At 41.0% G+C, this 13,571-nt stretch overlaps 1 protein-coding gene across 1 annotated transcript in view; it reads right to left on the bottom strand.

The window, feature by feature from the left end:
* baiap2l1a (BAR/IMD domain containing adaptor protein 2 like 1a) overlaps window positions 1-13,571 on the bottom strand; it is a 107,571-nt gene that overhangs the window by 22,362 nt on the left and 71,638 nt on the right. The window contains exon 12 of the mRNA XM_052021898.1: window positions 8,602-8,776. Within this exon, the coding sequence (XP_051877858.1) occupies window positions 8,602-8,776 (175 nt within the window). The remainder of the gene's footprint in view (window positions 1-8,601; window positions 8,777-13,571) is intronic.

Below are 13,571 nucleotides of genomic sequence, written 5' to 3' on the forward strand. Positions count from 1 at the left end.
GCGCGTGACGTCACTAGGCAGCGCGCGGGCGATTTAAATAGCAGACCAACATATCTAGTGGGCAGCGTCGGAGCGGGCAGCTGAGTGAGAGGGAGCAGAGTGGGTTAGGCTTTGGCTCAACGGGCTTCGGCGAGAGCGGGAAAGAGGCGAGACTAATAGAGAGGGGGTAAGTTATTAGTTTATTTGTCGAACTCAGTGGTATTCAGCAAGATGCATCTGGGGTTGGTCTTATGTTTGGAGTGTCAGATGTTGGGACCCTGGGAGACTACCAGACTCCCCGATAACTACATCTGCGCAAAGTGCACCGAGATGCGGCTCCTCAAGGAACGGATTGAGAGTCTGGAGCTGCAGCTCAATGACCTTCGGTTGGTTAGGGAGAGCGAGCAGGAAATAGATAGGAGTTATAAAGAGTTTGTAGACAGCACCTCTGTGGCGGTCCCCCTCAAAAACCGATATCTCATTTTAGATTCGGTTGGAGAGGATGACCTGATAGAGGAAGACCTCAGCAACCGGGACCTTGGCACCGTGCCTGGTACTGTGGTCCAGTGGAGGAAGCAAAATGCAGTGGTTATTGGGGATTCTATAGTAAGGGGTACGGATAGCAGATTCTGTGATAGCGACAATGAGTCTCGGATGGTGTGTTGCCTCCCTGGTGCCAGGGTACGGGATATCACGGACCGGGTCCAGAATATTCTGAGGGGAGAGGGTGAGCAGCCAGAAGTCTTGGTACATGTAGGTACCAATGACATAGGTAGAAAAAGAGAAGAGGTCCTGAAGGAGGAATACAAGGCATTGGGGAGAAGGTTGAGAAGTAGGACCTCAAGGGTAGTAATCTCAGGATTACTACCTGTGCCACGTGTCAATGATAGGAAGAATAGAAAGCTCTGGCAGATGAATGCGTGGCTGAGTGACTGGTGCAGGGGGCAGGGCTTCAGATTTTTGGATAATTGGGACCTTTTTTGGGGGAGGCATGACCTATTCGCTAAGGATGGGTTGCACCTAAACTCCAGAGGTTCCAATATCTTGGCGGGAATGTTTGATTTAGTTGTAGGGGAGGGTTTAAACTGATCTGGCAGGGGGATGGAAACCAGGATGTTAGGTTACAAGATGCTAAGGTAAAGGAGGGAGTTTATAGAAACAAGTCCAATGAGGATGGCAAGAAGGACAGGCAAGTGAGAAGTCAGGATAATTTGCTGAATAATAGAAGTACAACAAGTCAGGATGTTAGGATACAGAATGTTAGGATAGGGGATGAGGTATATAGGAACATGTCTAAGGTAGTATGTAGTGAAGATGGTAAAAAGGATAGACAGGTGGAAAGCCAGGATAATCTGCTGAACAATAGAAGTACAACAAAATTAATAGCAGATACCGGACTAAACGTACTGCTGAACAATAGAAGTACAACAAAATTAATAGCAGATACCGGACTAAACGTACAGTATTTAAATGCACGTAGCATTAGGAATAAGGTAGATGACCTAGTGGCACAACTACAGGTTAATAAATACGACATTGTGGCAATCACCGAGTCATGGCTTTATGACGGATGTAATTGGGAACTGAATGTCCAGGGGTACACAGTGTATAGGAAGGATAGGCGGGTAGGCAGAGGGGGAGGTGTGGCCATGATGGTTAGTAGTGATATAAAATCGATAGAAAGGAAGGATATTGGGTCAGAGGAGGTGGAATCCTTGTGGGTGGAGCTAAGGAATAGCAAGGGTAAAAGGACAATGGTAGCAGTCATATATAGGCCCCCTAATAGCAGTCAGCAAGTGGATGGTTAGTTGCAGTTTGAGATAGAAAAAGCATGCCAGAGTGACAATATGAAGATAATTATGGGGGATTTTAACGTGAAGGTGGACTGGGAAATCCAGAATGGCGATAGTACTCAGGAGAGGGAGTTTGTGGAATGTCTAAGGGACGTTTTTCTAGAGCAACTTGTTGAAGAGCCCACCAGGGGATCGGCTGTTTTGGATTGGGTGCTGTGTAATGAACCGGAGGTGATTAGGGAACTAAAGGTAAAGGAACCACTGGGAACCAGTGATCACAATATGATTGAGTTCAGTTTCAAGTTTGAGAAGGAGAAACTGGTAACTGGTGTATCGATATTTCAGTGGAACAAAGGAAATTACAATGGTATGAGAGAGGAGTTGGCCCTAATTGATTGGAAGAGTAAGCTGGCTGGAGGGACGGCAGAGGAGAAATGGAAGGAATTTCTACAGGAAATAAGGAAATTGCAGGATAGATATATTCCAAGAAAAAAGGTTTTTAATGGAAAAAAGGCACAAATGTGGATAACGAGAGAGGTGAAGGCTAAAATAAAAGCAAAAGGGGCGGCGTACAAAGAAGCAAAAATTAGTGGCAAAACAGAGGACTGGGAAGCTTTTAAAAACCTGCAGAGAGAAACTAAGAAGGTCATTAGGAAAGAAAAGAGGAATTATGAAAGGAAGTTGGCGGATAACATTCGAAAGGATACTAAGAGTTTTTTTTAAATACATAAGGTGTAAAAGAGAGACACGGGTTGATATAGGACCAATTGATAACGGTGCAGGAGCTATTATAATGGACGATAGAGAGATGGCAGAGGAATTGAATGAATATTTTGCATCGGTCTTCACCGTGGAGGACATCAGCAATGTGCCAGTTAGTCAGGAGTCTCACGAAATGGAATTGAGTTCAGTTAAGATTACTAGGGAGAAGGTGCTAGGAAAACTAAATGGACTAAAGACTGATAAGTCTCCAGGACCGGATGAGGTGCATCCCCGGGTTCTGAAGGAGGTGGCTTTAGAGATAGCGGAGGCATTGGCGATTATTTTCCAGAAATCGATAGATTCAGGCGTGGTTCCGGAGGACTGGAGGGTCGCAAATGTAGTTCCGTTGTATAAGAAAGGAGGGAGGCAGCATAAAGGAAATTACAGACCTATTAGTCTGACGTCAGTGGTGGGAAAGTTATTGGAATCTATCCTCAAAGACGGGGTTACGGAATACCTAGAGGCGCAGGGCAGGATAGGTCCTAGCCAACGTGGTTTTGTGAAGGGAAGATCCTGCCTGACCAACCTATTGGAGTTTTTTGAAGAAATCACAGGCAAGGTGGATAAGGGAGAGGCGGTAGATGTTGTGTATTTAGACTTTCAAAAGGCCTTTGATAAGGTGCCTCACAAGATACTGACTAATAAGATGAGAGGTCATGGAATTACGGGTAGGATAACAGAATGGGTGGAGCATTGGCTGGTTGACAGGAAGCAAAGAGTGGAAATAAAAGGATCTCGTTCTGGTTGGTTACCGGTTACTAGTGGTGTGCCGTAGGGGTCGGTGTTGGGACCGCTCCTTTTTACCTTGTACATTAACGATTTGGATGATGGAATAAATGGTTTCGTGGCTAAGTTTGCGGATGACACCAAGATAGGGGGAGGAGTAGGGAGTATTGAAGAGATAGGAAGGTTGCAGAGGGACCTAGACAGTTTAGGAGAATGGGCAAGGAAATGGCAGATGAGATTTAATGTAGGGAAATGTGCAGTTGTACACTTTGGAAGCAGAAATAAGCGGGCAGATTATTATCTAGGAGGAGAGAAAATCCAAAGCACGGAAGTACAAAGGGACTTGGGGGTACTCGTGCAGGATACCTTAAAGGTTAACCACCAGGTCGGATCGGTGGTAAAGAAAGCGAATGCTATGTTGGCATTCATTTCGAGAGGTATAGTGTATAAAAGTAAGGAAGTGTTCATGAGGCTCTACGGGGCACTAGTGAGGCCTCATTTGGAATATTGTGCGCCGTTTTGGGCCCCACATCTTAGGAGGGATGTGTTGACGTTGGAGAGGGTTCAGAGGAGATTTACGAGGATGATTCCAGGAATGAAAGGGCTTAAGTATGAGAAGCGTTTGTCGGCTCTTGGACTGTACTCGCTGGAGTACAGAAGAATGAGAGGGGACCTCATAGCAACATTTAAAATATTGATAGGAAAGGACAGAGTAAATGTGGCTAGGCTGTTTCCCTTGGTGGGTGAGTCCAGGACCAGAGGGCACAATCTTAGAATTAGAGGGTACAGTTTCAAAACAGAGATGAGGAAAAATTTCTTTAGCCAGAGGGTGGTGAATTTGTGGAACTCCTTGCCACATACAGCAGTGGAAGCCACATCAGTGGGGGCATTCAAGGAGGAGATAGATAGATATCTAAATAGTCAGGATATCAAGGGATATGGGGATAAGGCCGGTAATTGGGATTAGAATAGTTTTTTTTTCTTCTTCTTCTTCCCCCATTCCCCATTTCTCATTTCTATTTCCCTTTCCTTGGAGCAGACTCGATGGGCCGAATGGCCTGCTTCTGCTCCCTTGTCTTGTGATCTTGGGATCTTGTGAACTTGTGCAAATCAATTGAGATTTTACACAGAAGTATATTTTGTCAATATTTTCTGATTAATATTTAAAATAAAGAAAAATGTCTCCACCTCCACTTTCCCCACCAGCCCTGATCCCAAAATGAATACCCATTGTCATACAGTTTTACAGCCCACTTATTTTTAATTTCATGTGCAATGGATATGAATAAGAAACCAAACTGTTTTCAAAACATTATAAAGCTGGTCATTCTCCCCTCTCAAAATTCTAAATTCATACCATTTTATACACTGTTGCTTTTACAACATTAAGGGATTGTTCTCAACTATTAATTCACCCATTCTTAATTTGGCCTTTTTAATATAGCTAAATCTAAGGATGACCATCTGTCCCACTTCAAATTAGTGTTTTAAGTCTGCCCCTTGTTAATGGAGAAATTGTATGTAAACTACTGATCGTAAATATGCAAGATTTTATGACTGCTGGTTTATTGCAGTTTGAAATAGCAATGCTTGTAAAACTCAGGAGTTTTGGGTTTTAACAGAAAATTCTATATAAACTGCACAGAGTTGTGGACATAGCCCAGCACGTCACGGAAACCAGCTTCCCCTCCATGGACTCTGTCTTTACCTCTCGCTGCCTTGGTGAAGCAGCCAGCATAATCAAAGACCCCACCCACCCAGGGGATTCTCTCTTTTCCCCTCGCCCTTCAGGCAGAAGATACAGAAGCCGGAGGGCACATACCACCAGGCTCAAGGACAGCTTCTATCCCGCTGTTATAAGACTATTGAATGGTTTCCCTTATACGATGAGATGGACTCTTGACCTCACAATCTACCTTGTTATGACCTGGCACCTTATTGTCTACCTGCATTGCACTTCCTCTGTAGCTGTGACACTTTACTCTGTATTCTGTTATTGTTTTTATATCTTTATTAGTCACATGTACATCGAAACACACAGTGAAATGCATCTTTTGCGTAGAATGTTCTGGGGGCAGCCCGCAAGTGTCACCACATTTCCAGCACCAACACAGCATGCCCACAACTTCCTAACCCGTATGTCTTTGGAATGTGGGAGGAAACCCGAGAACCTGGAGGAAACCCACGCAGACACAGGGAGAACGTACAAACTCCTTACAGACAGCGGCCGGAATTGAACCCAGGTTGTTGGCACTGCAATAACTTTACGCTAACTGCTACACTACTGTGCCTGCCCCCTACACTACCTCAATGTGTAATGAATTGATCTGTACGAACGGTATGCACGACAAGTTTTTCACTGTACCTCAGTATAAGTGACAATAATAAACCAATACCAGTATTGCTGCCAGCTGTTGTTCATTGGCAATATCCAAATTAAGTATATTTTAGGTCTCTGTTATTGTGAAAGTCGGCAGTAGCAAGAAAAATACACTTTAATCATCCATCAAAAGAACAAAGATATCATTGGCTTTCTGCGTTTATTCTATGCTTTGGTACAAAACAGAAAAAAAAATCATGTTTTGAACAAATCAAAGCATTCAATAATTCTCTGTATTTCTTCAATTTTGTCTGCTGCATTTCACATTTTTCATGCTATTGACAGAACAATGGAGAAGATGAAAGCTGCAGATTTGGAATGAATTGGTGACAATGAAGACGGACGTGGAACTTGGTAACCTCTCATTCTAAAGTTGACATAAACTCCCTTTCTGTAGCTGGATTCTACTTCTACAAAATAATTGAAACACTTCAAGCTTCTACTTTGATATTTTTGCTTTCATTAATTTGCAATCTGTAGTTTGAAAATAGCACAGATAATCATCACCTGCTGCTACTAGTTATGACCACACAAGGGTAAAAGTTTTTAAGAAGACCTCAAATGTTGCTGCTTTCACATTGTTTAGTGCACTCTTTAAAAGCACCTCAAAGAAAAGCATGCAGTAAAAGCAGTGTTGTCCAGGAAAAGGTCTGCCAACCATCCGGGCAAGTGCATGGTGCATGCCGACCTGAAGGAAGGGAAAAAAAAATAGCAATCCTTTTAGCTGCAAGACTCAATCAATAAGAATTCAGCCATACTAATGAGAATTAATGGAGAATTATTTTGGCCTAATGAAATCAACTCTAAGCAAAATCATTCTCCATTGACTCTCACAAATTAATGTGGCTGAATTCTCATGATTCCAAGTCTTGAATTAAAAGGATTAGGTTTTTTTCCCCCTGCTTTCTTCAAGTCAAGATTGCTGGTTCAGTGTGTTGGTCTTAGATTACAACTATTCACCAAGTACAAGGGGAAGAGAATAACAAAGGCCTAACTGATTACAAATACATCATCAGTGACATCACTAAACAGGGCACAAGCTTAATGGGCTGAGTGGCCTAATTCTGCTCTGATTTTATGCTCTGCATCTGCATTTACATCAGCATTACTCCAGTGGAAATAATCCCTGTATCTCTTGACTTCCGCGGTTGTGAACTTACTTTCTACCAATGCTGTCGTAACTCCCTACCTCACCCTGGAGTGGTCCCACACACCATTTGTGATGTGACCACACAAGGGTATATAAATCACTGAACAAAACCCAAACATGGTTCTGTGTACACCAATTCTTCTTTTACTTTGTGTCCCATCTTCTGCCAGGGCAGGTCATTTAAAACAGAGGTGCATAAAAATTTCTTGTCAGAAGGTCATGAATCTTTGAAATTAGTGTAGGCTAGTTCATTATGAAGGTGGAGGCAGATAAACTTTTGAAAGATCGGGGAAATTGAGGGGTATGGGGAACTGGCACAGAAGAGTTGAGGTCAGCACAGATGAGCCATGATCATAATGGCAGGTTTAAGGTGCCAGGTGGCCTCACTCTGTTCTTGTGTTCTTTTATTAACCCTTTCACATCTTAATATATTTGTTAACATTCCCCGTGATTTGTGTTTAATATTTTAGTCCCAATTTTGTCAGATTCCTCCATTTGAAGCTACCATTTGGTTTCAATTTCACTGTTCCCTCTTCATTGTAATGGAATATATGGATTCTGTATTCTAGCCAGATTTATTTTGAAAATGTTACACCAGAGATCTGTACATCCTTTGTGTAAAGTAGGTTTTACGGGTACCAGTAAATAAGAACCAATGGAGGGAGAAAAGCAATTCCTCATAACTGGTACCTGGTTAGATCACAACATTCTTTGTACTTGGCCATGCCTTGAAGTTCCCAAAATTGATTTTATCTTTGTTTATACTTGGATTACTGGGAACCAGGTGGTGTGCTAAGGGTTTTAAGAGCTCCCCAAAATGTAAACTATGCATTTAACTCAAACCTTGGTTCGTAAGAACATAGACCAGAAGGTCATTTGGCAACTCTTGCCTGCCCTACCATTCAGTAACAGCTGATCTTTTACCTCAGCACCACTTTCCTGCAGTGACCCCACAATATCCAAGCCTCTGCAGTTTTGTCTTGAATATATTCAGTATCCAAAAACCCTCCTGAGTATCACTAAATTTCAAAGATTCACTACCCTGTAGATGAAGAATTTTGTCATATGCATGCTGAATGGCTGACCCCCTTATTTGATCTTGATTCTAGACACTCCAGCCAGAGGAAACAACAACTTCACAAGTAGCTTGTCAAGCTCCATAAGAATTTTCTACATTTAACAAGATCATCTCTCATTGTCTAAATTCTTGACCTTAGAACAGTCCGTTTAATCTTTCCTCATAAAAACAAACACCATCCAAGAAATAAATCTGGTGAACTTTTACTCCATTCTCTCTATTACAAGTATATCCCTCCTTGAATAAGGAGGCAAGACCTGTATACAATATTCAAGAAATCATTTTATCAATATAATGTACTCTTATCCTCCTGGAATACTATTGGCCTTTCTAATTCATTGCTATACCTGCATGTTAACTTGTAGCGATTCATGCACAAGGACACCCAGGTCCTTTGGTTTATTTGGGAAAGTCAATAATTCATGCATATTTAATGTTGATCATTATATCTCACAATGAGAAATATGTTGAAAGAGTGGTATTCTGATCAGAGGAGTGTCAACCAAACTCAAGACTTGAGGTGAGAGCTCTAACATTTGAGCCAAAACACAATAAATTTATCTCCCTTTATCTCCAGCAGTGGGACAGTAGATTATCTAGTTTTGTATTTGCTTAACTAAAACACATACATAAAGAACTTACAATAATCCTACAACCAGAAACAAGAACATTGTGGATAAAATCGTTGACATTTAAATAAATATGTTACTACTGGCCTCTGATAGGTACTTACTGAATTTGTATTGTCTGGTTGAGGTAGAATTCCTCTGTTTGGGGCACTGCTGTAAGAGTGGAATGTCATTTCCTTGTGATGTCTAACTGGCATTGATTCGTAATCTGGAGGAGGTAGGGCAACATTTGACCTCTCTGCAAGATTCAGGATGCTCATACTCCGTGCAGGAGCTGTGCTAAACCAAAGACAATAAAAGAAAATCACAAGGTGCTTATTTCCATTATCACAGATGCACAACACTAAAAATATTTCAACTGGAAAATCTTAAATCACTTGCTTTTTAATTTGCTATTGCTGTAACAGCCCAGTATAACAGAAGTTATGCTGAAATATTAATTTCTGAACCAACTCCAGATTGTTTTTTTTGTTGATTTTGCCAGCAGCTTTTTGTCTATTATTATCTTTTAAGTTTCAGTACAAAAGATACCAGTCAGGCTAAAACTTTGTCTGAACCAATTTTGATTTTATTTTTAGTTTATCTTTAGTTCCTCTGTAGGACTCTGGAGAAATTTCAATGGAATGTTACTTCTACCAATTAAATTGCTTCACAACCTTTTGATGGAATTTTGTTCAACATCACAATCATTCTGTATTGCGAAGATGATAAGTACAGAGATCCATTGTGTGTGTAAAAAGGGAAGTACATGAGGACAAAAATCTTCAAAGACTAATCATATTTAGATCACTTAAATTAACAAACTTTGAGGAAAAATTAACTCCCAGGTAGCCAAACAACCCAATGTTGTCATTTTGCTTCACCACATCACTTTCATTTTTGACAGTGTCAAACTAATATGGCAGGTTAACACTCTCCTTATTTGTTCCCAAGGGTGATCACGGAAATTAGGGGAAAAAGAGACAAACGATTAACACAGTAGCAGAAAGAAATGTAGTTCAGAAGTTGAGAAGGTAATTTAGCCAGAAGTACCTGTGCCAGTTCCTTTGTAAGAAATCTCCTATAACCCTTCAACTTTGTTTTTTCAAATAGTTTCATTAGTAACTTTCGAAGGGAACCTTAGTAACAACTCCCTCCTTTACTCCAGAACAGCTCTAACTGGATATTAAATTACTGAACAAACTAAAACACACCCACCAGGGAACTAATGGGAAAATCTCCCTTCTCTGCACATGACTTTAGGCTGCATGACTTACATAGCCAGTGGAGAAGCTATTACACTCATGCAATGTGCAGTGGTTGCTCTTCAGAAATGGAGGCTGAGGTATGGTGTTAGAACTTCTGTATTTGGCTGTGCTACTGCAGAGATAGTGCAAAGCAGTCTCTGTATCAAGCAATCTATTTCTAACCTTGAGCACAGATATACTTAAACAAGAAAACACTTCCATTTTATGCAGAGTTACAAAATAAATCATTCACATAATTGATTGATTTCTCAGAAAAATTGCCAATTGAAAGAGGAAACTGTCATGCTGTATATTTCCTGCCTGCTGCAACATCATAGAAACCTGTAACTTGGTTTACCAAAACCACAAATTAAAACTTTCTTGATAGTTGATGTGAAGTTTCATTGTACAGCATTCAAATTCTCCACATGGCCTCTCTTAAACAAGTTTGATTTTTCCAGATGTCATTAAATGGTAGGTTCCTAGCTCAGAGTGGATTTCATAGTTATTGGAACTCAAGTGCATCATGGTACAATCTTAAAAATGTGGTACTTTTCTCCTCTCTGCTGGCCCAGAATTTTCAGTCCTTTAATTATAGATTGTATCACCCATGACACCAAATAAAGTCAACTAATAATTACCAACATCTCTGTGAAATTATAGCTAGGAAAGTGGAGCACAACTGTGTTACTGTATTGATTAAGCCAAAGACAAACAGGCAAGCCAAAGTCCAGCTAAAATCAAACTGGAAAAGGGTTAAGGCTTTTAAACTGAAGAGAAGTATTTCTTTAAAGCCATGCCTTCATTAAACAGTACAAATTGTAATATAATCTGATATTTGTCTCCCCAGGAGATTAAAACAGAGAGACAACTAAATATGTCCTTGACATGATTCCCACACCATCTCAATCAAGCACAACTACCATGGCTTACTATTTTGGTTTGTGCAGTAATTTTCAAACTGAAACCCTGGAATGATACTTCCGTTTTGTGCACTGATTAAACAAAATATTTTTGCATAATTTAACAGCAGTTTCCTTAGGATAGTTGACTCTACCCGTCAATAGAAAGGAAAACTGGGCAGGGCACGCAACAGCCCTACAGCCCTGTTTTGCACTGCTGTTGAAGATGCATATATTCTAGTATCCCATAATAAATCAAGTGCAGATATTTAAAGGCCTAATCTGAGTGATGAACATCAAAAAATGTAGTTGATTTGCAGGTAACGTAACGTTACAGAAAACTAATAGTTACTTCATTAGTTATGGTAATTGGCCAGGAGGGATAATAGAGACCCCAGGAGTAGCTGAGAGGGAGGCCAGAAACCTGGGCAGCAAGAGCCTTACAAAACACAGCATCACTAGGTCAGGAGACTGGCTCATTGCAGTAGAGGCTTGATATTGTGGGGTCTACAATATTGCATTTTGGGCAGAGCAATACAGATACTCACTATTTTCATCACTACAGTAGCAAAAACCATATGTTATAATGATTGGATCAGCACTGAGCTCTCTTACTGTTCTGTCCCAATGTATCTTAACCGAGTCTCATTCCTCACTGCAGCAGATATTCTCATATCTGCCACCTACGTAGCCTCTCAAAAAGGCAAGGGGAAATCAGTTAGTGATGCTTTCTCAACTGTTGGGGGGGGGGGGGGGGGTGATGGTGTGAAGAAGATGCACAACTCCAGTTCTTTTCACCTGCTATACAGTATCTCTCCAATTAACTAACTCAATGTGTGGGCATACATTTAAAACTAACCTCCAAAATTATTCATCAGGTCTATTATCCTAATAGTATTAGGTGACAGTAAAAAGCTCTGAAGATTAGGATGCAAAGTTATCTGGTGCATTAAACTTTGCTTAACCGACAAGGGTTATCCACAATTACATATTAGTACAGCAGAAACGAAAAGACATGAAATATTCAGACAGCTATTTTTAACATTATATGCATCATTTCACTCATATTTAAATGATACATGTAATATTGAATTACATGTCATTTAAATGTGTGAATTGTGAGGAGGTATGCTTCCTACAATGCTTCCAAGACCTACTGTGTGATTGTCAACCACATGGCAACCATAATAAATGCAAGATATTTATGAACTCTAATGCCCAGAGTGAAATGAAAAACAGTAACCTCAACAATTATGCAGCACTTCCGTCAAATCCCAAGTCTAAGCTTACAGTACAAACGTTACTCATTGAATATAGATGGTTTACAAAATGAAACTTGTGTCATCTACAAATCCCCAAGGTAGCTTAATGCCTCATGAAAATAAAGTGCTGTTTCCTCCTGTATAATGAAACTTCCCCTATAGAGTGGAATATACCTAGAAAATATTACAAGTCCTAGACATGTGTTCGGTTGTACTGGAAGTTTAACAGCTTAAAGGGCACTCCATTACAATTATAAAGCATATTTCACAATTTTAATGGAAGTCCCAAAGCAAAAGACACAGAGCTGACCATGGTGACAACTACACAGCAACTATTGTACTTCCATAACTGTCTCAAACAGAGAATAATTGCGATGAGGGACTTCAGTGGAGAAATGAAAGAAGCTGGCATTGTTGTTATTGAAGTGTTTAAAGTTGTGAGGAGCTTTGATAAGATAGAAGGGGAGACATGACTAGGATAAGTAACTTGGGGGCAGGGGCAGGGGCAGGGAGAGAAAGATGAAGAATTTTTTTTTGGTGTTGTGTTCTGGAATATACTACTTAAAAAGGATAGAGGAAGCAGGTTCAACATTCAACAGGATTGAAATAAATACTTGAAAAGGGAAAAGATTGCGGAGCTATGAGGCAAAAACCATAGGAGTCGAACTAATAGCAGAGATTTTTCAAAAGAGCTACACAATAGCTAAATGGTCTCTATGTTGTCTGAATTATACTCGTGCTCAGCAGAATGCCAAAGGAACACGGTGGACACCAGCAGTCTCTCTTTACTCAAGTTTGTACATCACGTCCACCAAAATAAAATGTTTTCCGTTCCTCGCTATATTACAGAAAATACTCAGGGGCTCTGAAAGCCTACATGAAGCTGGGCCTACTGTAGGAATAAAAGATTCTGTAAAGAGACAGACCAATTTTCCAGTAGCATCAACTTCCTGTTTAACACCAGATTGTCCAATTTCAGGTAACACTCACATCCAATGATTCCCACCCACCCAACCTCCTTTTCCCTCCTTCCAATCCTTCTTTGGTCCTCCCACTTTAGTCCCCTTTTCCATACCCTCCTCCAGCCCCCCATCACCCATTTTCATTCACCTCCCCCTCCTGGTTCCATCCACCTACTACCCACACATTTCACCAACCAGCTCCCCACCTCCCCATCAGGTTCTGGTCCCATCTGCCTTTCACCTCTCCCCTAATGGTCCCCATTATCACCTTCCTTACTTTTCAGATTCCAGCATTGGTAGCCTTTTGTGTTCCTGCTCATCACCTGTCTCCACCTTCAACCCTCCCCTTCCCACACCTGGCTCCATCTGCCATTTTTTGGTCTGACTCTATCCACCTGACTCTGCCTCCCAACATCACCCTCCTCCCCGCTCCCCTACTTGATTCAAGCTGCCAGTCATCCTTCACCCCTCATTGGTCCACCAATCACCCACTGGGCCTGACTCATCACTCCTCCTCTTTATACTGGGCCCTGTCTCACCATTCCCCCTCTCTTTATACTGGCCATCTTCCCTCTCCACCGTTAGTCCTGATGCAGGGTTCCAACCCAAATTCAATGCTTTAGTGTTCAAACACTGCTTTCAAAAATTCCGACATTGTTTATACATTGCAAGTTTTCCTTATCCAGTTTATTTATCAAAGTTTCCTTGAAGAGTTGTAATCA

Source organism: Pristis pectinata, chromosome 8 (assembly GCF_009764475.1).
Source record: "Pristis pectinata isolate sPriPec2 chromosome 8, sPriPec2.1.pri, whole genome shotgun sequence".
In the NCBI taxonomy this organism is placed as follows: domain Eukaryota; kingdom Metazoa; phylum Chordata; class Chondrichthyes; order Rhinopristiformes; family Pristidae; genus Pristis; species Pristis pectinata.